At 47.9% G+C, this 21,483-nt stretch overlaps 2 protein-coding genes across 5 annotated transcripts in view; both read left to right on the top strand.

Moving 5' to 3' along the window:
- The window catches only part of VSIG10 (V-set and immunoglobulin domain containing 10), a 40,990-nt gene extending 26,205 nt beyond the window's left edge, over positions 1 to 14,785 (top strand). Inside the window, exons 5-9 of the mRNA XM_030821788.1 lie at positions 5,146 to 5,439; positions 7,487 to 7,597; positions 7,889 to 7,904; positions 10,718 to 10,929; positions 12,581 to 14,785. Of these exons, the coding sequence (XP_030677648.1) occupies positions 5,146 to 5,439; positions 7,487 to 7,597; positions 7,889 to 7,904; positions 10,718 to 10,929; positions 12,581 to 12,636 (689 nt within the window). The 3' untranslated portion in view covers positions 12,637 to 14,785. The remainder of the gene's footprint in view (positions 1 to 5,145; positions 5,440 to 7,486; positions 7,598 to 7,888; positions 7,905 to 10,717; positions 10,930 to 12,580) is intronic.
- A 2,153-nt stretch (positions 14,786 to 16,938) lies between these two features.
- Positions 16,939 to 21,483, top strand: part of WSB2 (WD repeat and SOCS box containing 2) — a 30,305-nt gene continuing 25,760 nt past the window's right edge. The window contains exon 1 of one of the 4 annotated variants that reach the window (XM_030821479.1): positions 16,939 to 17,134. Coding sequence is in view for 2 of the 4 variants with exons in the window: in XM_012510047.2 (XP_012365501.2) it covers positions 17,324 to 17,387 (64 nt within the window). In the remaining 2 variants the exon portion in view is untranslated. Of the gene's footprint in view, positions 17,135 to 17,308; positions 17,388 to 18,284; positions 18,464 to 21,483 lie in introns of those variants that run through there. The other 3 variants (XM_012510047.2, XM_030821478.1, XM_030821480.1) reach the window with 3 other exon arrangements.

Genomic DNA, 21,483 nt, shown 5'->3' with positions numbered 1-21,483 from the left:
GCATCTGCTTGGCTTCTGGTGAGAGCGTCAGGCTGCTTCTGCTCATGACAGAAGGTAAAGGGGAGCCAGCTTATGCAGAGATCCATAGTGAGAGAGGAAGCAAGAGAGAGAAGGGAGGTGCCAGGCTCTTTTTAACAACGAGCAGTGGCTGGGCGTGGTAGCTCACACCTGTAATCTCAGCACTTTGGGAGGCCGAGGCGGGTGGATCACTTGACGTCGGGAGTCTGAGACCAGCCTGGCCAACATGATGAAACCCCATCTCTACTAAAAATACAAAAATGTGCTGGGCATGGTGGCGCATGCCTGTAGTCCCAGCTACTTGGGAGGCTGAGGCAGGAGAATCACTTGAAACCGGGAAGTAGAGGTTGCAGTGAGCCGAGATTGTGCCACTGCACTCCAGCCTGGGTGACAGAGTGAGATGCCATCTCAAAAAATAAAAAACAAAAAAAAAACCAGCGCTAATATTAGGTTGGTGCAAAAGTAATTGTGGTTTTGCCATTGAAAGTTAGGACAGGCCGGGGGTGATGGCTCATGCCTGTAATCCCAGCATTTTGGGAGGCCGAGGCGGGTGGATCACAAGGCCAGGAGATCGAGACCATCCTGGCTAACATGGTAAAACCCCGTCTCTACTAAAAATGCAAAAAAATTAGCTGGGCGTGGTGGTGGGCAACTGTAGTCCCAGCTACTCGAGAGGCTGAGGCAGGAGAACTGCATGAACCCAGGAGGTGGAGCTTGCAGTAAGCCGAGATTGTACCACTGCACTCCAGCCTGGGCGATGGAGCAAGACTCCATCTCAAAAAAAGGAAATAATGACAAAAATCGTAATTACTTTTGCAGTAAGCTAATAGAATGAGAATTTACTTACCCAAACACCTTCCATTAGGCCTTACCTCCAACACTGAGGATCAAATTTAAACATGAGATTTGGAGGGGACAAACATTCAAACTATAGCATCTAGTTATGTAACAAATTACTCTCAAACATAGTGGCTTAAAACAAGAATAACCATTTATTGTCTAACGATTCCTGTGGGTCAGGAATTCAGAGAGGGCACAGTGGGCATTGGGAATGGTTTTTCTTGGCTCTATATGTCTGGGGTGTCAGCCAGAAGAACTGAAGGTTGCAGGGCTGAAATCATCTGAAAGATCTACTTTTGAAGTCCTCACTCCCATGCCTGGCAACTATTTCTTCTCCATGTGGGATTCTCCATAATGCTGCTTGAGTGTCCTTCCAACATGGCGGATGGCTTCCCTCAGAGCAAATGATCCAAGACGGAGTGAGTCAAGTTGATGCTATCCTTTCTATGACCTAACCTCAGGAGTTACATGGGATCCCTTCTGCCACACTCTGTGTCTTAGAAATAAGTCCAGCCCACATTGAAGAGGACTGGGGAAGAATTGGGCACCACTTTTTGAAGGGAGGAGTGTCAGAGAATGTCTGTACATATTTTTTTTTTTTTTTTTTTTTTGAGATGGAGTCTTGCTCTGTCGCCCAGGCTGGAGTGCAGTGGCGCAGTCTCGGCTCACTGCAAGCTCCGCCTCCCGGGTTCACGCCATTCTCCTGCCTCAGCCTCTCTCAGTAGCTGGGACTACAGGCGCCTGCCACTACGCCCGGCTAATTTTTTGTATTTTTTAGTAGAGACAGGGTTTCACCGTGGTCTCGATCTCCTGACCTCGTGATCCGCCCGCCTCGGCCTCCCAAAGTGCTGGGATTACAAGCGTGAGCCACCGCGCCCGGCCATGTCTGTACATATTAAAACCACAACGATTCCTCTTTCACAGGGTTTATATCCTGGGTGGCATGGGGGTAGAAGGAAGACAGAAAGTACAAAAACAAGTAAGATCGGTCTAGATATGATAATAATTATGAGGATAATAAAATGGTATGTATAAAAGGGAGGCCTTTATAAGAAGAGGGGCACTTTTCCTAGGGTGGCAGGGAGGTCTCCTTGAGGTAGTAATAATCTATTCTTAGAATAAGAAGGAGCTGGCTAGGTGAAGATCCGTGGGCTGAGTGTTCCTGGCAGAGGCAACAGCAAACTCAGAGGCCCTGAGGTGGAAACAAACTTGGCATTTGAGGACCCAAGAGAAGACCAGTGTGGCTGGGACGTCGTGTGTAAAATAGTGATAAAGCTGGATGGAGGTTGGGGGTTCAGTTGTGTCCCCAATAGATATGTTCAAGTCCAAACCCTAATACCTGTGGATATGACTTTATTCGGAAAGAGTCTTTGCAGATGGAATCAAGTTAAGATAAGGTCATATTGGATTAGAGTAGGCTGTAATCCAATGACTGATGTCTTTCTTTGTAAGAAGGGAGAAGGCTGGGCGTGGTGGCTCACGCCTGTAATCCCAGCACTTTGGGAGTCAGAGGCGGGAGGATAGCTTGAGGCTAGGAATTCGAGACCAGCCTGGGCAACACAGACCTTGTTTCTACAAAAAATAAAAAATAAGGTAGCTGGGCATGGTGGTATGCACCTATAATCCCAGCTACTGGGGAGGCTGATGTGAGAGTATCACTTGCACCTAGGAGGTTGAGGTTGCAGTGAGCGGATATTGTGCCACTGCACTCCAGGCCTGGGTGACAGAGTGAAACTCTGTCTCAAAAAAAAATAAAAGGAGGGGGGGAAGTTAAGAGAGATCAGAAGCGCCAGGATCAGTCAGGCGTGGTAGCTCATGACTGTAATCCCAGCACTTTGGGAGGCCAAGGACGGGCAGATTGCTTGGGCCCAGGAGTTTGAGACCAGCCTGGGCAACACAGCGAAACCCCATGATATGGTTTGGCTGTGTGTCCCCACCCAAATCTCATGTTGAATTGTAACTCCCAATGTTGGTGGAGGGACCTGGTGGGAGGTAATTGGATCTTGCGAGTGGATTTCACACAAACACTAACAATAGGTGATGAGTGAAAAAAAAAGGGTCCATGCATAATTTTCATGATATCCATCACCACAGATAAACAAAAATGTCCTCACATTCAAAGCCATCCTGGGACGAATTTGGCCCGCAGGCTGCAGGTTGGACAAGCTTGCTCTAGAGCGTCCAGAAGGAACCAGCTCTGCCAACACCTTGATGTTAACCTTGTAAGATCATTCCAGACTCTTGGCCTCCAGAACTGTAAGAGAATAAATGTGCTTTAAGCCACTAAGTTTGTCACAATCGATTACATCAGCAATTGGAAACAAATACAGCTGCCCTCTTGTCCCCTTGAAATCCTTGTCAGATATGTGTCCATTTTTATACGATCAGTACAGTTTTTATGTGTGGAAGTGTATAGCATAGAAGGAAGGCTTGTGGATACAGTAACCAGTTTATTATCCTGGTTTGCCCAGAACTCTCCTGGTTTTAGGACTGAAAACTCCTCATCCTGGGAATACTCCACGTCCTGGGCAGACTGGAACAGTTGATCACTCTGAATCCTAGCCTCATTGCCTATTTAGTTCTGTAGCATTGAGCAAATTACTTAACTTTCTCTGTGCCTCAGTTTCCTTATCTGCAAAATGGGCATAATAACAGGGTTGCCATGAGAGTGAATTGGGTTAATATGCATAACAGTGCCTTGCCCACAGTAAATGCTTAGTAATCTTAGGCTTATTATGATGTAAGATGAGGTGTGGTGCAGAAATTTCTGGAGTTGGCCAGGCACGGTGGCTCATGCCTGTAATCCCAGCACTTTGGGAGGCCAAGGTGGACGGATCATTTGAGGTCAGGAGTTCAAGACCAGCCTGACCAACATGGTGAAACCCTGTTTCTACTAAAAGTACAAAAATTAGCCAGGCATGGTGGTGGGCAACTGTAATCCCAGCTACTTGGGAGGCTGAGGCACTAGAATCACTTGAACCTGGGAGGCAGAGGTTGCAGTGAGCCAAGATCACAGCACTACACTCCAGCCTGGGCAACAGAGCGAGACCTTGTCTCAAAAAAAAAAAAAAAAAAAAAAAAGAAATTTCTGGAGTTGCTTCATTAGGAAGGAAATGTAGTGTTCCTGCCTTATCCACGAGGGATATGTTCCAAGATCCCCAGTGGATGCCTGAAACCGTGGGTAGCACTGAACCCTATATATATATATACTATGCTTTTTCCTATACATAAATGCTTATGATAAGGTTAATTTATACATTAGGCACAATAAGAGATTAACAATAGTAACTTATAAAAAATAGACGAGTATAACAATATACTGTCATAAAAGGTATGTGAATGTGATCTTTCAAAATATCTACTCAGCCTTCTTGTGATGAAGAAAGGCTCATGCAGATGGTGTGAGATTTCATCACACGACTCATAACAGTGTGCAGTTTAAAACTTAGGAAATTGTGAATATAGTGAATATACTTAAAAGTACTGCAAGAAAAGAAAAAATAAAAAATTTATGAATTGGCCGGGCACGGTGGCTCACGCCTGTAATCCTAGCACTTTGGGAGGCTGAGGCAAGCGGATCACCTGAGGTCAGGAGTTAGAGAATAGCCTGGCCAATATGGTGAAACCCCGTCTCTACTAAAAATACAAAAATTAGGCAGGCGTGGTGGCTCACGCCTGTAATCCCAGCTACTTGGGAGGCTGAGGTAGGAGAATCTCTTGAATTCGGGAGGCGGAGATTGCAGTGAGCTGAGATTGCACCACTGCACTCCAGTCTGGGTGACAAAGTGAGACTCCATCTCAAAAAAACAATTGTTCATTTCTGAAATTTTCCATTTAATATTTTTGGACTGTAGTCGACCGTGGTAACTGAAACCTCAGAAAGTGAAATCACAGATAAAGCGGACTGGGGCCAGAGGTGGTGGCTCACGCCTGTAATCCCAGCACTTTGGGAGACTGAGATGGGCAGATCACCTGAGGTTGGGAGTTTGAGACCAGCCTGGGCAACATGGTGAAACCCTGTCTCTACTAAAAATACAAAAATTAGCCAGGTGTGGTGGCGCATGCCTGTAATCCCAGCTCGGGAGGCTGAGGCAGGAGAATTGCTTGAACCTGGGAGGGAGGCAGAGGTTGCAGTGAGCTGAGATTGCGCCACTGCACTCCAGCCTGGGCAACAGAGCAAAACCTCCATCTCAAAAAAAAAAAAGACTACCATAGTTTTCTTGCAGATCTCAGGCCGTGACTTGAATCTCTTTAAACATTTGTCTTTGTTTACCTTCTGATCACCAGGGGGTCCCTCCCTTCTCTCTGAGCCCATGAAGACTTGCTTCGTTGGGGGCAATGTGACACTTACATGCCAGGTGTCTGGGGCCTACCCCCCTGCCAAGATCCTGTGGCTGAGGAACCTTACCCAGCCCAAGGTGGTCATGCAGCCCAGCAGCCGCCATCTTATTACCCAGGATGGCCAGAACTCCACCCTCACCATCCACAACTGCTCCCAGGACCTGGATGAGGGCTACTACGTCTGCCGAGCTGACAGCGCTGTAGGGGTGAGGGAGGTGGAAATCTGGCTGAGTGTGAGAGGTGAGTGGTGGAACTGGGCCTGAAGGAGGAGGGTTCAGAGCTTCAGAGCACCAAGCATCAGCATGAGGACAGCCTGGTGCCTCCCTACACGTGGGTCACTGCCAGCTGGGAGAAGGCGTGTCTGCTTGCTTATGACTTGACTAGGTGGCTGGAAGAAATTATTATCCAACCCTAAACTCACTAATATTTGCATAGACAGCAAAAATTACATACTATCTATACACACCAATGAATGGATATCTAGTGTATGTCAGTTGTAAAGCATAACAGCAAAATGAACCCCTAAGAAACAATCATCCCACCGAGGATACAGAATAGTACCAACATGCATTAGGTTACTTGTATGTCTCAGGGCCAGATCTGGAAACAACGATAGGGCTGGGCACGGTGGCTCACGCCTGTAATCCCAGCACTTTGGGAGGCCGAGGCAGGTGGATCACTTGAGGCCAGGAGTTTGAGACCAGCCTGGCCAGTATGGTGAAACCCCATCTTTACTAAAAATACAAAATTACTTGGGAAGCTGAGATGGGCAGATCACCTGAGGTTGGCAGTTCGAGACCATTAGCTGGGCATGGTGGCAGTTGCCTGTAATCCCAGCTACTCAGAAGGCTGAGGCAGAATCGCTTGAATCTGGGAGGCGAAGGTTGCAGTGAGCCGAGATCACGCCACTGCACTTCTGCTTGGGCGACAGAGCGGGAATCCACCTCAAAAAGAAGAAAATAGCAATAGAACTTTAAAAACAGGATGGCTGCTTAAATTTGAGTTTAGAAAAATAAATACTATATATGTCTATACTTCTTTTTATTTTATTTTTTATACAGATGAGGTCACACTGTGTTGTCCAGGTTGGTCTTGAACTCCTGGCCTCAAGTGATCCTCCCATCTCAGCCTCCCAAAGTGTTGAGATTGCAAGCATGAGCCACCACACCTGGCCTCTTTCTTTCTTCCCTTCCCTTCTCCCTTTCCCTTTCTCTTCTCCCTTTTCCCTTTCCTATCTTCCTTCTTTTCTTTCCCTCCCCTCCCCTCCTCTTTCTTTCTTTTTTTTTTTTGAGACGGAGTCTTGCTCGGTCACCCAGGCTGGAGTGCGGTGGTGTGATCTCGGCTCATGCAAGCTCTGCCTCCCGGGTTCATGCCATTCTCCTGCCTCAGTCTCCTGAGTAGCTGGGACTGCAGGCACCCGCCACCATGCCCGGCTAATTTTTTGTATTTTTAGTATAGATGGGGTTTCACTGTGTTAGCCAGGATGGTCTTGACCTCCTGACCTTGTGATCCACCCGCCTCGGCCTCCCAAAGTGCTGGGATTACAGGCATGAGCCACCGCGCCTGGCCCTCTTTCTTTTTTTGAGATGGAATTTCGCTCTTGTTGCCCAGGCTGGAGTGCAATGGCGCGATCTTGGCTCACCGCAATCCCCGCCTCCTGGGTTCAAGCGATTCTCCTGCCTCAGCCTCCCAAGTAGCTGGGATTACAGACATGCACCACCACGCCTGGCTAATTTTGTATTTTTAGTAGAGACGGGGTTTTACCATGTTGGTCAGGCTGGTCTCGATCTCCCGACTTCAGGTGATCTGCCTGCCTCGGCCTCCCAAAGTGCTGGGATTACAGGCGTGAGCCACCGCACCCAGGCTCTAGTACCAATTCTTAAATAGTGCTTCCTTTGCTCAATACCCTGTCATATATCAAGTATATTTCCGTGTGGACCCCTTCCTGGATTCTCTGTTCTGTTCCGTTGATCACTCTGTTTGTCATGGCATTGATAACTCTCACACTCTTACTTACCATGGCCTTAGAAATAGTCTCAATGTTTGGTAGACAGAGAGATTTTAACTTTCCATTGTTTGTTCACATCCCCTGCTCCATCTGATCCCCACAAACTCTCTGAGGTTGGGTGACAAAATATTTATCTGGCATTACAGACAGGTCATAAGCCTTACCCAAGGTCAGGAATCAAGATAAGACAAGAACTGGATCCACGCAGAGAAGGGGAGGTATTGTTCTAATTGCACACATATCTGATGGAAGAATCAATGGTGTGATTTGTCTTTACAGAACCTTTAAATATCGGGGGGATTGTGGGAACCATTGTGAGCCTCCTTCTGCTGGGACTGGCCATTACCTCAGGGCTTCTGTTGTATTACAGCCCTGTGTTCTGCTGGAAAGGTAAGGGCTCCCTGGGTCCTTTAGCTTCTCTTCCAGGCTTTTGAAAAGGTGCGGGGTGGGGAAGGATGGCCCCTGTCATGCTCCCACCTGAAGTTCTGTTCTCTGGGCTTCTTTGCTGGGTCAAGATATACAGTAATAAGTCACCTAAGTACCATCCCGGGACACCCTATCACCTGTCATATTGAGTCAGTTTTCTTATTTGTTCCCCTAGTAAATGTTAGCCCGATTAAGAACCTGTGAGGTTGAAGCGGATGTTACTGGATATTAATGGTTTTTCCTTTGTCTCTTCAGTAGGAAACACTTTCAGGTGAGTGTTCCCTAGAATCAAACCAAACACCCATTCCCGCATCTGTCTTCACTTCTGTTTTGTTCCCTTCCTTTCATAAGAACAATAATAGCAACTACCATTGAGGACCTACGATGTGCTAGACACTGGTGTAGGGGTTTCATCAGGTATTCTTATAAACCCTTTCATCATCTCCTTCGGGTGGTGGTGACATCTCCATTTTCCAGATAAGGGGATGGAGGCTCAGTGAAGTAATTTCTGCAAGCTCATTCCGGAAGAAAGCAGCAGTGCATTCCTTGAGGTCCAGGTCTAATCAATTCCAAAGTCTGTGTTCTTTTACAACACCAAACCTCAGGGCTGGACACATTGCAGGTCGATCATTGAGACAGAAAGACAATGTGTACATTTTGAGCCAGTCATTCATGCATTTGTTTTATTTAATTTTCTAAAAAGAGCTAAAAGAAATAATCAGTCATGGTCTTACAGTTTTTTTTTTCTTTTTCTTTTTCTTTTTTTTTTTTTGAGACAGAATCTCTCTCTCTTGCTCAGGCTGGAGTGCAGTGGCGTGATCTCAGCTCACTGCAATCCCTACCTCCCAGGTTGAGGCCATTCTCCTGCCTCAGCCTTCCGAGTAGCTGGGATTACAGGTGCGCACCACCACGCCTGGCTAATTTTTGTATTTTTAGTAGAGACAGGGTTTCACCATGTTGGCCAGGCTAGTCTCGAACTCCTGGCCTCAAGTGATCTGCCCGCCTCAGCCTCCCAAAGTGCTGGGATTACAGGCATGAGCCACTGCACCCAGCCAGTTTTACAGTGTTTTGGAAGACTACTATGAGCATGCCCAGAACCCCCTCTCAAAAGGAAACCCCAGTAGGGGTGAAGGAACCAAATGGAACTTGTGTATTTCATTTCCTAAGGAGATTCTGGGTGGGAGCAGAGTACTCTTCTCTATGATCCTATGGAAAAACAGTTCTTTACCTATTCAAAATGACAGGATATTATTGATCTGGGACCATCTTTCTTAGCAAAACATTACCTTTACTGCCCTGAATTGGAGGGCCATTCTCTCAGTAAGTCTGTCATTCCCTGGGCTTATTTCTCACCGGAGGCATCAGTTTGGTATAGTAGGAAAAGGCATTGAGACCATTGGACCTGGGTTCAAATGACAGCTGTGCCATTCCCAAGCCCTGTACCCATAGAAAATCCCTGACTCTTTCTGAGCCTTAATCTCCTGATTTGTTTCACCAGGGGGCTTGTGAAGATTAAATGACAATGTAACACAGCTCCTTGGGCAGGTGACTGACCTGTGGTGTTCATTCTTTCTTCCTTAAGAAATGCATAGTCCAGGCCAGGTGCAGTGGCTCACGCCTTAATCCTAGCACTCTGGGAGGCTGAGGTAGGCAGATCACCTTGGGTCAGGATTTTGAGACCAGCCTGACCAACATGGAGAAACCCTGTCTCTACTAAAAATACAAAATTAGACGGGGGTCGTGGCGCACATCTGTAATCCCAGCTACTCAGGAGGCGGAGGCAGGAAAATTGCTTGAACCCAGGGGGGCGGAGGTTGCAGTGAGCCGAGATTGCACCACTGTACTCCGGCCTGGGCAACAAGTGTGAAACTCTGTCTGAAAAAAAAAAAAAAAAAAAAAAGTTTGACTGTTTGGCCGGGTGCGGTGACTTATGCCTGTAATCCCAGCACTTTGGGAGGCTGAGGCAGGTGGATCACCTGAGGTTGGGAGTTCGAGACCAGCCTGACCAACATGGAGAAACCCCACCTCTACTAAAAATGCAAAAAATTAGCTGGACATGGTAGATGTGGTGGCGCATGCCTGTAATCCCAGCTACTTGGGAGGTTGAAGCAGGAGAATCACTTGAACCTGGGAGGCGGAGGTTGCAGTGAGCCAAGATTGTGCCATTGCACTCCAGCCTGGGCAGCAAGAATGAAACTCTGTCTCAAAAAAAAAAAAAAAAAAAAAAGAGAAAAAAAAAAAACCAAAAAGAAGAAATGCATACTCCAGGCTGGGGACGGTGGCTCATGCTTATAATCCCAGCACTCTGGGAAGCCGAGGTGGGTGGATCACTTGAGGCCAGGCATTCGAGACCAGCCTGGCCAACATGCTGAAACCACGTCTCTACTAAAAATACAAAAATTAGCCAGATGTGGTGGTGCATGCCTATAGTCCCAGCTACTTGGGTGGCTGAGGCAGGAGAATTGCTTGCACCCAGGAGGTGGAGGTTGCAGTGAGCCAAGATCACGCCACTGTGCTCCAGCCTGGGCAATAGAGCAAGACTCCATCTCGAAAAAGAAAAAAAAAAAGAAAAGAAAAAGAAATGCATAGTCTGAAATGCAAAGTCTGGCTGGGTAGGCAGCGCTAGTGAGCTGCTGGTAAATAACCTACAGGGTGGACCCTAAATGCAATTCGTTCAGGTCGTTAGTGGGAGGGAGAGGACTTTACCTTTACCTCGGTCTTCCAAAATTAGGAGAGGGAGAGATTTTGGTAAGTAGAGCAGAATGAGGGCATTTCAGAAAAGGAAAAACCTTTGTCTACCTGCTGTAAGGGGACATGAAATGGTAGATGCCTGGGACAACATGGTCACCTGCCCAAGGAGCAGGGGAGTAATAAACCCAGCATGAGATACCATCATCTGAAGCAATTTGGCAGCATCTCTGCGGTTACCACACCATCATCTCATTACTTCACCAAGCTGCGTGCATGAGGAATTTTCCATATTACGAATGGGGTTGCAAATAATCTAGTGTTTCCTATTCAGTGAGGGCTGAAGTTGGGAAAAATAAGAAATCTTCTTGATTATTTTTCCCCTTTGGAAATTAGGGGACAAAACATGGATGATGTCATGGTTTTGGTGGATTCAGAAGAGGAAGAGGAGGAAGAGCAGGAAGATGCTGCAGTAGAGGAAGAGGAGGGAGCACATGAGAGAGAGGAGTTGCCAAAAGAAAGACCTAAGCAGGACCACATTCACAGAGTGACCGCCTTGGTAAATGGGAACATAGAACAGATGGGAAATGGATTCCAGGATCTACAAGGTAAGCTCTTTTTCCTTCAACAAACAAACAGAAAACAAACAAAAAAAGGCGCGTTGGCTCACGCCTGTCATCCCAGCACTTTGGGAGGCCAAGGTGTGAAGATCACTTGAGCCCAGAAGTTCGAGACTAGCCTGGGCAACATGGTGAGACTCTGTCTCTACAAAAAAAAAAAAGAATGAAAAATTAGCCGGGCATGGTGGCGTGCACCTGTGATCCCAGCTACTTGGGAGGCTGAGGATCGCTTGAGTGTAGGACGTCCAGGCTGCAGTGAGCTATGATCACGCCACTGCACTCCAGTCTGGGCAGCAGTAGGAAATCTGTCAAAAAAAAAAAAAAAAAAAAAAAGCCCACAAACCTCTGAACTGCTGCAGTGAGCTTCCCAGCAGGAAATCTCTAAGGGGTGAGTTTGGTTTTTTAAAAGGCTGGGGAAGATAGCTAAACTTTCGTCTAGAACCTGAGACTACTGTCAACTACCAGCATGAAAATCAAATTGACAAACACTTATCAAGGTCCTGGTCTAGGGTAGGAACAATATGGGCATTGTGGGAGAATAGAAAAGAGTGACTGGTAGTGTCTGCATGCAGCAAGCTTTACAAGACCAGTTCAGGCCAGGTGCGGTGGCTCATGCCTATAATCCCAGCATTTTGGGAGGCTGAGGCAGGTGGATCATTTGAGGTCAGGGGTTTGAGACCAGCCTGGCCAACATGGTGAGACCCCCGTCTCTACTAAAAATACAAAAATTAGCTGGGCCTGGTAGGTGCCTGTAATCCCAGATACTTGGGAGGCCGAGGCAGGAGAATCACTTGAACCCGGGAGGCGGAGGCTGCAGTGAGCCGAGATCGTGCCACTGCACTTCAGCCTGGGTGACAGAATGAGACTCTGTCTCAAAAAAAAAAAAAAGACCAGTTTAGGGGAACAGGGGAAATGGAAACAGGAGCAAGACTGAACCAACATTTTGAGAGAGCAGTAGAGGAGCTGTTGCAGGAAGATATTTGATTAATTGCCTGATAGACAGCATATTTAAAAATTATAGGTGCAGTTGCTCATGCCTGTAATCCCAGCACTTTGGGAAGCCAAAGTGGGCGGATCGCTGGAGCTCTGGAGTTTGAGACCAGCCTTGGGAACATGGCAAAACGTGTCTCTACTAAGAATACAAAAAATTAGCTGGGTATGGTGGCATGTACCTGTAGCCCCAGCTACTTGGGAGGCTGAGGTGGGAGAATCACCTGAGCCTGGGAAGTCGAGGCTGCAGTGAGCTGAGATCGTGCCACTGCACCAAAAATTACAGGACCTCAGAGAAAGATAAGAGCCTGGAGAGGTGCGCCGGTTAGGGGAAGCTTTGTGGAAGAGGTGGACATGAAGCAAGGTGTTAGGACGGCTGAGTTGGAATAAGCAGAAAGGAGAGAGGGTGTTTCAGGTGAGGGGAGGGGTGTGAGCCGAGGACATGAAGGGTGGCTGGTATCAAGCACGCCTAGAGGTGTTGAATGTAGAAAACAGGTGAAAAGGGGAAAACACACCCTACCTTCTTCTCCACGAGATCCCATTCTGTGGCTCACCAGGAAAGGACTAGAAATCACTGAGTTGACGACTGATAGTGGAAATAGAATCACACTCTGACTACAAAGCATTGGGTTATTTCCCCCCTGTGCAGATGACAGCAGTGAGGAGCAAAGTGACATTGTTCAAGAAGAAGACAGGCCAGTCTGAAGAAGAGGATGGTCCATGGTTGTCTTGCTCCAAAAGCTTGGAAAGCTACATTGAAGACGAGCTCTTCATTCAGCTTTGACTCAACCTGCACCCCTGGCGGGGGCTTGCACTAACAACATTTGGGTCTCAGCAAAAAACAAAACCAAGCACACACATCTTTCCTTCCATGTATTGAAAAACATTGGTTTGATTTGCTCTAGTTTTCCCAATGATGTTTAAAAGCTTTGAGAAGGAAAGCTGCTTTGGTGTCTGAGGTGCCACTTTTGCTGTGAATCCTGGCTTTATCCAGGTTGATCTACTGTGATAGATGCTGATTTAGAGGGAGCAGAGGTCAGGGAAGCACTGGGTCTTGGTGCCTTTTGCCACCTTTTTTTTTTTTTTTTTTTTTGAGAGGGAGTCTCCCTCTATTGCCCAGGCTGGAGTGCAGTGGCACGATCTCGGCTCACCACAACTTCTGCCTCCCGGGTTCAAGCGATTCTCCTGCCTCAGCCATGCCACCTTGCAAATATCAGCTCCTTGGAACAGGTGAAGTTCCAGGTACCAATGTCAATCAGAGGAAGGCAGTTTGGTTCAGGCTTTGGAGTTAGAAACACCTGAGGTTGAATCTGGGCTCTGTTGCTTCCTTCTTTCATGGGCTAGAGCACAACTCTTTACCTCTCTCTTGGCCTCAATTTCCTCACCTGTAAAATAGATGAGGAAATCGCTCACTTATTGTTGTCTCGTTCTGAAAGCTTGGAAAGCTACATTGAAGATGAGCTCTTCATTCAGCTTTGATTCGACCTGTACCCCTAGTGGGGGCTTGCACTGGCAACATTTGGGTCTCAGCAAAAAAACCAAGCACACACATCTTTCCTTCCATTTATTGAAAAACATCTTTGTAAGATCCATTCATTGAAAAACATAATCCATTTATTGAAAAATATCTTTGTAAGATCACCTGCTAAGTATGAAAATCTGACTTGAATTTGTACTCTTTAATGTTGCGTATCTGCTCTAGTGGGCAGGACCTAGGGCTTAAAGGGGGACTTCCTTTCTCCAATTCTAAGAACTGGGACTCTGAAATGAGAAGCTGGTTGTCTGAAGTAACCCTGCAGGTGTGGTTGGGGAAGGTCTGTTTCCTTGGATGAAGGAACTAAACTAAGCATATCAGAGCACTGTCTTAACCAGTTTTACTTCCCTGGAGATAGAATTCTTTTAAAAAGAGTTAGGGAGCTGGTAATAGGAAGTGCCTTTCATTATAACTACATTTTGCAGAGCTTCATATTTATACACAAGCCTCCTAGGTGATACACTATTAGCTTGCAGACTTTCCTATGCTTCATTTCTCCTGTTGCTTTCAAAGAAGGCAGGAGACACGTTTAATAACAGAGTATCTGGTGATAAGAATTGCTTGGGCAAACCAGCTCATCTGGACTGTTTCTCAGTCTTGGAAATGGGAAGAGGAAAACTTGTTTCCTTCCTGCTTCTTAAGGATATTCTGAGGGTACGCTGATCAATAACACTAAATTTGGAATGAAAATACCATGTGATGAGTTTAGCCTGCTGATGCTTCCAGTAGATCCTTGTATAGTTTCAAGATTTAAGTTTTCTGATTTCATATAAATTTCTTAAAGTCGAGGACCTTATAAGGGTGCAATGGATGTTTGCTAAATATGAAAAACTGACTTGAATTTGCACTCTTTAATGTTGCGTATCTGCTCCAGTGGGCAGGACCTGGGGCTTAAAGGGGAACTTCCTTTCTCCAATTCTAGGAACTGGGACTAGAGAAGCTGGTTGTCTGAAGTAACCCTGCAGGTGTGGTTGGGGAAGGTCTGTTTTCTTGGATGAAGGGATTAAACTAAGCAAATCACTAGAAGTATGCCCTGTCCTCTGCTCAGAACATTGGGGAGCTCAAGAGTGGGCTGCAATGTGCACCCCTCAGGAATAGCTGTGAATTGCAGTTCTACTGGTTTTTTGCTTTTTGTCTTTTGCTGCAAGGTACCCCACGTACTTAACCATTCTCAACAGTGTAAATCAGGGTCATTTTAGAATGAGATACTCAGCTTGCTTCTAAAGTCACTGAATTACTGAGTGAGTCTTTCCTTTCGAGTCTTTGGCAACCAAATTCCAGAATTGAAGAGTCTACTACTCAGAGGCAACAAGATTAAAAGAAAACACAAAAACTGTTGAGGTGAAAAAAAAACCCTAGCTAGGAACACAGAGAATGTTTAGTAGGATCACTGGGATATTTTCCACAACTTCCTCTTCTCTTGCACACACATCTGTTGATAGGAAATATTTGAGGGTTTTTCCACTACCAAATGGGAGCTTCATGGTCCTGGTGCCAAACACTATAAATCTTTGACCAGCTGAGCTGTGACTGCCATCACACATCTGAGTCCTGTGTGCACATTAATATCCTGGGTCAGGTAAAATCCAGGTCTTCAAGTTTTAAGGATATTTTGAAGAATTCGGGCTTCTTTAAGATGATCCATGCCCAAATCCACAACCTTGTTGACAGTGGATTACAGTTTGTGTGGCAAAGTCCAAGTTGTTACACTGTGCTTTAAAAAAAATCTTATCTCTCAGGCTGGAGTGCAGTGGCGCGATCTCGGCTCACTGCAAGCTCCGCCTCCCGGGTTCACGCCATTCTCCTGCCTCAGCCTCTCTGAGTAGCTGGGACTACAGGCGCCCGCCACCACGCCCGGCTAATATTTTTTGTATTTTTAGTAGAGACGGGGTTTCACCGTGGTCTCGATCTCCTGATCTCGTGATCCCCCCGCCTCGGCCTCCCAAAGTGCTGGGATTACAAGCGTGAGCCACCGCGCCCAGCCCTGCATGTGTTGTTAACTTAGAGACCACGAGATCTATTTATCAGGACCAGGAAGATAAACACTTCAGGTCCATTGCAACTGACTTTTTTCTTGTTTTTCTCAAAACCTGGTGGACCCTGGGAAGGGGGCCTCCACAATTCTGTGGCTTTGATATTAGCTCCAATTCTCACAAGCACATACAAGCCCCATAATTGCTGCAGGAAAACACAAGATGGAAAATTGCAATAACCCATGCACTGAGACTTAGAAAATCATCCTTACTAGGTAAAATGTATTATGACGCAGTAAGTGTCACCTGATATTTCTCACGTTGGGACTGGCCAGGAACTGCTGCAAAGAAAAATAAGCAGCTCCTTCTCCATTATTTACATTTTAAGATGTGGTGGGGGGAGGTTGGGAGAAATTAGTTCTGAGGTTATCATATGCATTTTTTAAAAGATAATGGAATAAAGCTATTTTTAAGTAAGTGCTTTTGTGATCTTGATTGAGACCTGATTAGTAAATTGAAAGACTTGGAAAAACGAACTTGCCCCCCCAGAATTTTTTTTTTTACTGGCTTTTTAAAAATTGGTAACAATATTCTTCTCCTCACCTCAGCCCCGCTTCTTTTTTTTTTTTTTTCTCTCGAGACGGAGTCTCGCTCTATTGCCCAGGCTGGAGTGCAATGGCAAGATCTCAGCTCACTGCAACCTCCGCCTCCTGGGTTCAAGTGATTCTCCTGCCTCAGTCTCCCGAGTAGCTGGGTTTACAGTTGCCTGCCACCACGCCCAGCTAATTTTTGTATTTTTAGTAGAGGTTGGGTTTGGCCATATCGGCCAGGCTGGTCTCAAACTCCTGACCTCAGGTGATCTGCCCGCCTTGGCCTCCCAAAGTGCTGGGATTACAGGCATGAGCCATTGCGCCCTGTGCCCTTGCCCTTTTATTCTTTTCCATGACGTGTACATAAAAATGAGGCCTGTGAGACTCCAGGAATCGAAGGTATTTGGGAGACTCAGAAAATTAGAGAAGAGAAAAATGGGAGGGGGGAGGCTGGACAATAAAACGGGGGTCCTCAGGAGGCAGGAAATTAGCGATTAAATGGGAGCAGAGGTGGAGGAGGCCAACACTGGTGCCAGAGATAAAAGTGGAGGCCCAGAAAAAGGGGTGCGCTGGGCCGTTTTTAAAATTGGGAAACATAAAAAATACCCAGTGGAAAATGAAGGGTGAGAACGGGGCATGCTAAAGTTAAAATGGGCGGCGAGAAAGGGACAGGCAGCCACTGGAAAAGGGGGAGACTGAGAAACTGGCAGGTTAAAAAAAAAACCGGCCAAGCGGGGTGAACAGGATTGTAACCCAGGAGGACAAACGGGACACAGGAAGGTCGTACCCAGGGCTCATACAACAGGGGCCTGGGTAAAAAACCCAAAACATTAAAACGGAGAGACCATGGTGAAAAAGAACACGGGAACCTCAGTTACCGTAGAAAACATAGGTTGCCTTAGAAAGCAAAGAAGTTTAAAATGGAACCACTGCGATCCGGAGCTCTGGGACCAGTGACCAGAAAATGGAGAGGGCACTTGGAGGGAAGTGAAGAAAGGCGGGGAGAAAGGAACGAGAGGCGGCAGAGTGACTTCAATGAAGCTGACACCAAGAACCGCGGGAAGAGCTTGGGCCCAAAGCAGGAAAGGGAAGCGCTCGAGTTGGGGGTAAGGGGAGGCATTTTGGGGACAATGAGCTGAGCTCATAAGAAATCCCCAAGCCACTGACCCTACTGGGGACCGGACAACTAAGAAATGGGGTCTTTCAGGCATGAAAAGCCTCCATGATGACTCCTGCCCTGGCCCTGGAATGTTAGCAAGGGGGCGTCTGACCCAAGCGAGCCATTTCTTGAGGCTATGCAGGTAGACAGGGAGAGCAGGTTTCTCAGGGGGACGGGGACAGGCGAGGCTGTCGCAGTAGGTAGTTAAGGGGACAGTCTTCTTCCGAATCGCTCCTGCCCCGTTTTTTATCTCGTTCCCACCCCCACTCCGGTTTTCACCCTGCCCTCCTCTCCCCACCGCCCCATTTTCTCCTCACTTCCCTCTCCCATTACCGGAGCCATTGAGTAGCCCCCCTTGTTTTACCCTAGCCTTGACCCTCGCCGCACCTCTCAATTCTTACGTCCTCCCCAACCCCCAGCACCCGGTTATTACACCTTCCTTCCACCCCCTCCCCATTTTCCCCTAAGCCCATCTCTCCCCCAGGTTTCTTCTCGGCCAGTGTTCCCTCCACCCTATTTCTCCCGCCCCCATTTTTACTCGTTCCCCCCTCATCGGGCTTTGCATAGCTCCATTTTCACCTGCCCTTCCCCTCGACTTCGCTTCAGCCCCTTTGGTTCCCCTTCCCCCACCGCCCTCAGTCCTACTCTCTCCGTTTTCCCCGGATCGCCGCTTCCCCCGCTTGGTTTTTCCCTCGGCCCGGCTCTACCCACTCTCCAACACCCCCTTTTCCCCTGAGCCGGCTTCCCCTGCTCCGGTTTCTATCGCTCCCCTTTCCCCGGTTTCCCTCAGCCCTGTCCACCTCCCTCCCTTCCCCGTTTTTATCCGGCGCTAGTTCCCCTCAGGACCCCGCACAACCCCTGGGTTTTATCCCGTTCGCGCCCCACCCAGTTTCCGCTCAGCTCCCCGCACCCCTGCCCCATTTTTATCTGGTTCGCGCGTCTTCCCCGCCCCCGTTTCCCCTCAGCAACCCCTCGGCTTTTATCCCGTCAGCGTACCGCCCCCCCCGATTTTCCATCTTTTCCCTCGACTGCCCCCCCCCCGTTTTTATCCCGTCCGCACCCCCCCCCTCCGTTTCCCCTGCGCCCCGCCCCCGCGCGTCTCCGCCCGCGCCCACCGCCATGTGACGGGAAGCAGCTGATGGCCTCTCCGGGCGGCGGCGGCGGCGGCCGGGCCGGGGCGGGCGGCGCGGGGGCGGCATGAGGGCCCGCGGCCCGGGGGGCTGAGGCGCCCGCCGCCTGCCGCGGGGGCCGCGCGCGTCCTCCATGGAGGCCGGAGGTGAGTGGGGCCGGGCGCGCCCGTTCCCTCCCGGCGGGGCCCTGGCCCCGTTCTCCCCGGGGAGGGGGGAGGCGACCCCGGGGCGGGCTCGGCGGGGCGGGGCGGGGGCTGGACGCGGCGGGGGCGTCCGGCCTGGGAGGTCCGCGCGGGGCCGGCGGGGGTGCGCGCCCGGCGACCAGCTTTGTTTCACTTTCGTTGTCAGTGGCCGCCACCCTGACTCCCGCCGGCGACAGGATCGGGAAGATCGGGCTTCTGCGGGAGGAGATCCCCCGACGGGGATAGAGGGGGCTCCCGGGTGGGACTCGGGGCGGGGGGGGGCACCAAGCCCTAAAACGGAGATCCCCAAGGGGGTGGGTGCCCCTGGGTACCCAGGTGCCAGGGGACGAACTCGCATGTCTGGATGGGAGTCACCTCTGCCCCTCAAAAGCTGTGTGGTCGTGACAGTGGACGAGCCACTGAACCGCCGCCACCCACCTCTCAGTTTTGATCTGCAAAATGGGATAATTCTAGTATCTGCCTCGGAGGGTGGTTGGGACCCGATAAAAATGGGATCTGGGTTCCCTATTGAAACAATCTATTCCCAGCCTCTCCCACTGGAGATTAATTCAGTGGAGGTGGGGCGGGACTGGAGATGCTGATCCCTGGTGACATGTATGATCAGGGAAATTTAGGATACACTGATGGGTGGGGACCTTGCATCTATTCTTGTTAACTGCCATCCCCATCAGAAGACAGCGTGGAAGTCAGAGGATATTGGATATACCTCAAGCCAGCCCAGATGAACATAAAATCTCAGTGGGAAAGGTGTGTCTCTTATGCAAGGGGAAAAAAAACCCAAGACGCATGCATGCCTTGGCCCGCTCCCCTCCAACGACCTTCCCTCGGAACCCCACCTGTATAGAAACTTGGGATAGATTTAGAATTGATTCCGGGAGTCCCAGCTCTTGAAGGACCCGTGTTTAAATGTAATTTCCTTAGGAGAAATTTTCAGAACAGGGTCAAGGCCTAGGGCTCAGAATTTATTCCAGAACTTCATTGTAATCTTGCAGCCAAGTTCAAGCTTCATCCTGGTCTGGAGGATTCTGATTGCTGATGGCTTGTTATTGTGGGTAGGAAGGTTGAAATCTGGGTATTCCCTGGGGTGGTGTTACTTTTTAATTTAGGAAATGACATTTCTTTGTTTGCTGAAGTCAGGCATTGAGTTAAAAGCAGCTCTCTCCCCTTCCCATCTAGATAAGGGCTTTCTTTTCAGTGAGTGTTACCCGAATAATTCTTTTTAAAAGGGCCCCTACTGTTTGTGTAGATCCTATGTGAATCTTTTTATAGCTTCCGTTTCATTTCCATTGCCTCCTTACAGTTTAATCTGAAAGCAATCTGTAGCTAGCCTCCCTTTTTAACAGAAATCTGTTTCCAGTTCTGGGGTTTTCCTAAAGATTGACAACTTCGTTTTGAGGGTATGGGCAGGGTTGTTGAGAGCTGCCAAGTTACTGTACAAAAAAGGCCAGAGTTTTAACTTATTTTCAAATGGAATAAAGCCCATTGTAAAGGAAATAAAATGGGCAACAGTTGAAATCTTCAGAGCAATGGTTAGACTTCACTTATTCATTCAACAAATATTTGTTGAGTGTCTGCTACGTGCCAGGCACCCTCTAGGCCAGCCCTGACCAACAGAAGTTTAATGTGAGCCATGTATGTAATTTAAAATGTTCAAGTAGCCACATTAAAAAAAAGAAAAAAGAACTAGGTGACAATTTAAAAACTCTTTCAATCCAACATGTCTAAAATATTACTGCTACATGTAATCAAATAAATTGTAATGTTTTCGATTTTTTTTTGTGCTAAGTGTTCAAAATGTGTTGTGTATTTTATACTTACAGCCCATCTGAATTCTGACTTGCCACATTTCAAGTGGTTGGTAATCACATGTGATTTCCCTATTAGACAGTGTGTAGCCCAATAGCAGTTAAACGGCAAGTTTGGGTGGATTGAGAAAGAGATAGACTATAAATACGTAAAAATGACAGGCAATCAAGAAAATATCAACCAAACGTGCGGGGTAGCTCACGCCTGTAATCCCAGCACTTTGGGAGGCTGAGGTGGGCAGATCACTTGAGGTCAGGAGTTCGAGACCAGCCTCACCAACATAATGAAACCCCGTCTCTACTAAAAATACAAAATTAACCGGGCCTGGTGGTGCATGCCTGTAATCCCAGCTACTCAGGAGGCTGAGGCAAGAGAATCGCTTGAACTGGAGAGGCGGAGGTTGCAGTGAACCAAGATCTTGCCATTGCACTCCAGCCTGGGCAACAAGAGTGAAACTCCATCTCAAAAAAAAAAAAAAAAAAAAAAAAAATCTAAGTGATGGTTATAAAGAAAATCAGATGGTTAAAGGAAAGTGAATGGTGCCAGGCGCAGTGGCCCAGCAGTTTGGGAGGCCGACTTGGGTAGATCACTTGAGCTCAGGAGTTTGAGACCAGTCTAGGCAGCATGGCGAAACCCCATCGCTACAAAAAATACAGAACTATAGGCATGTACATGGTAGAATGCGCCTGTAGTCCCAGCTACTGGGGAGGCTGAGATGGGAGGATCATCTGAGCCTGGGGAGGTCGAGGTTGCAGTGAGCCATGATGGCGCTACTGCATTCCAGCCTGGGCGACAGAGCAAGACACTTTCTCAAAAAAAAATAAAAATAAAAAAGGAAAGTGAATGGTCACTTTAGATAGTGAGGCCAGGATGGTCTCTGAGAAGGTGACATGAGGACCAATCCCTGAATGATAAGATGGAGCAACTAAGGAAAGCTTTTGAGGCCGGTGGACTATCTAATGTACATGTCTTGATACAGGAAAAATCACCTAGCTTCCTGCTGGCTGGGGTCATAGCTTTCATCTCTGTGTTAAGGCTAACTGCTTTGCCTAGAAGAGGCTTATAATACATACCTTTCCATTCAGCCCGATTGTCCAAACACATCCCATTGTTTAATTAGAAAACCCTGATCCAGGGCCAGGTGCAATGGCTCATGC

This window comes from Nomascus leucogenys, chromosome 10 (assembly GCF_006542625.1).
Source record: "Nomascus leucogenys isolate Asia chromosome 10, Asia_NLE_v1, whole genome shotgun sequence".
Lineage (NCBI taxonomy): Eukaryota > Metazoa > Chordata > Mammalia > Primates > Hylobatidae > Nomascus > Nomascus leucogenys.
This window is presented reverse-complemented; position numbering and strand designations above follow the sequence as displayed.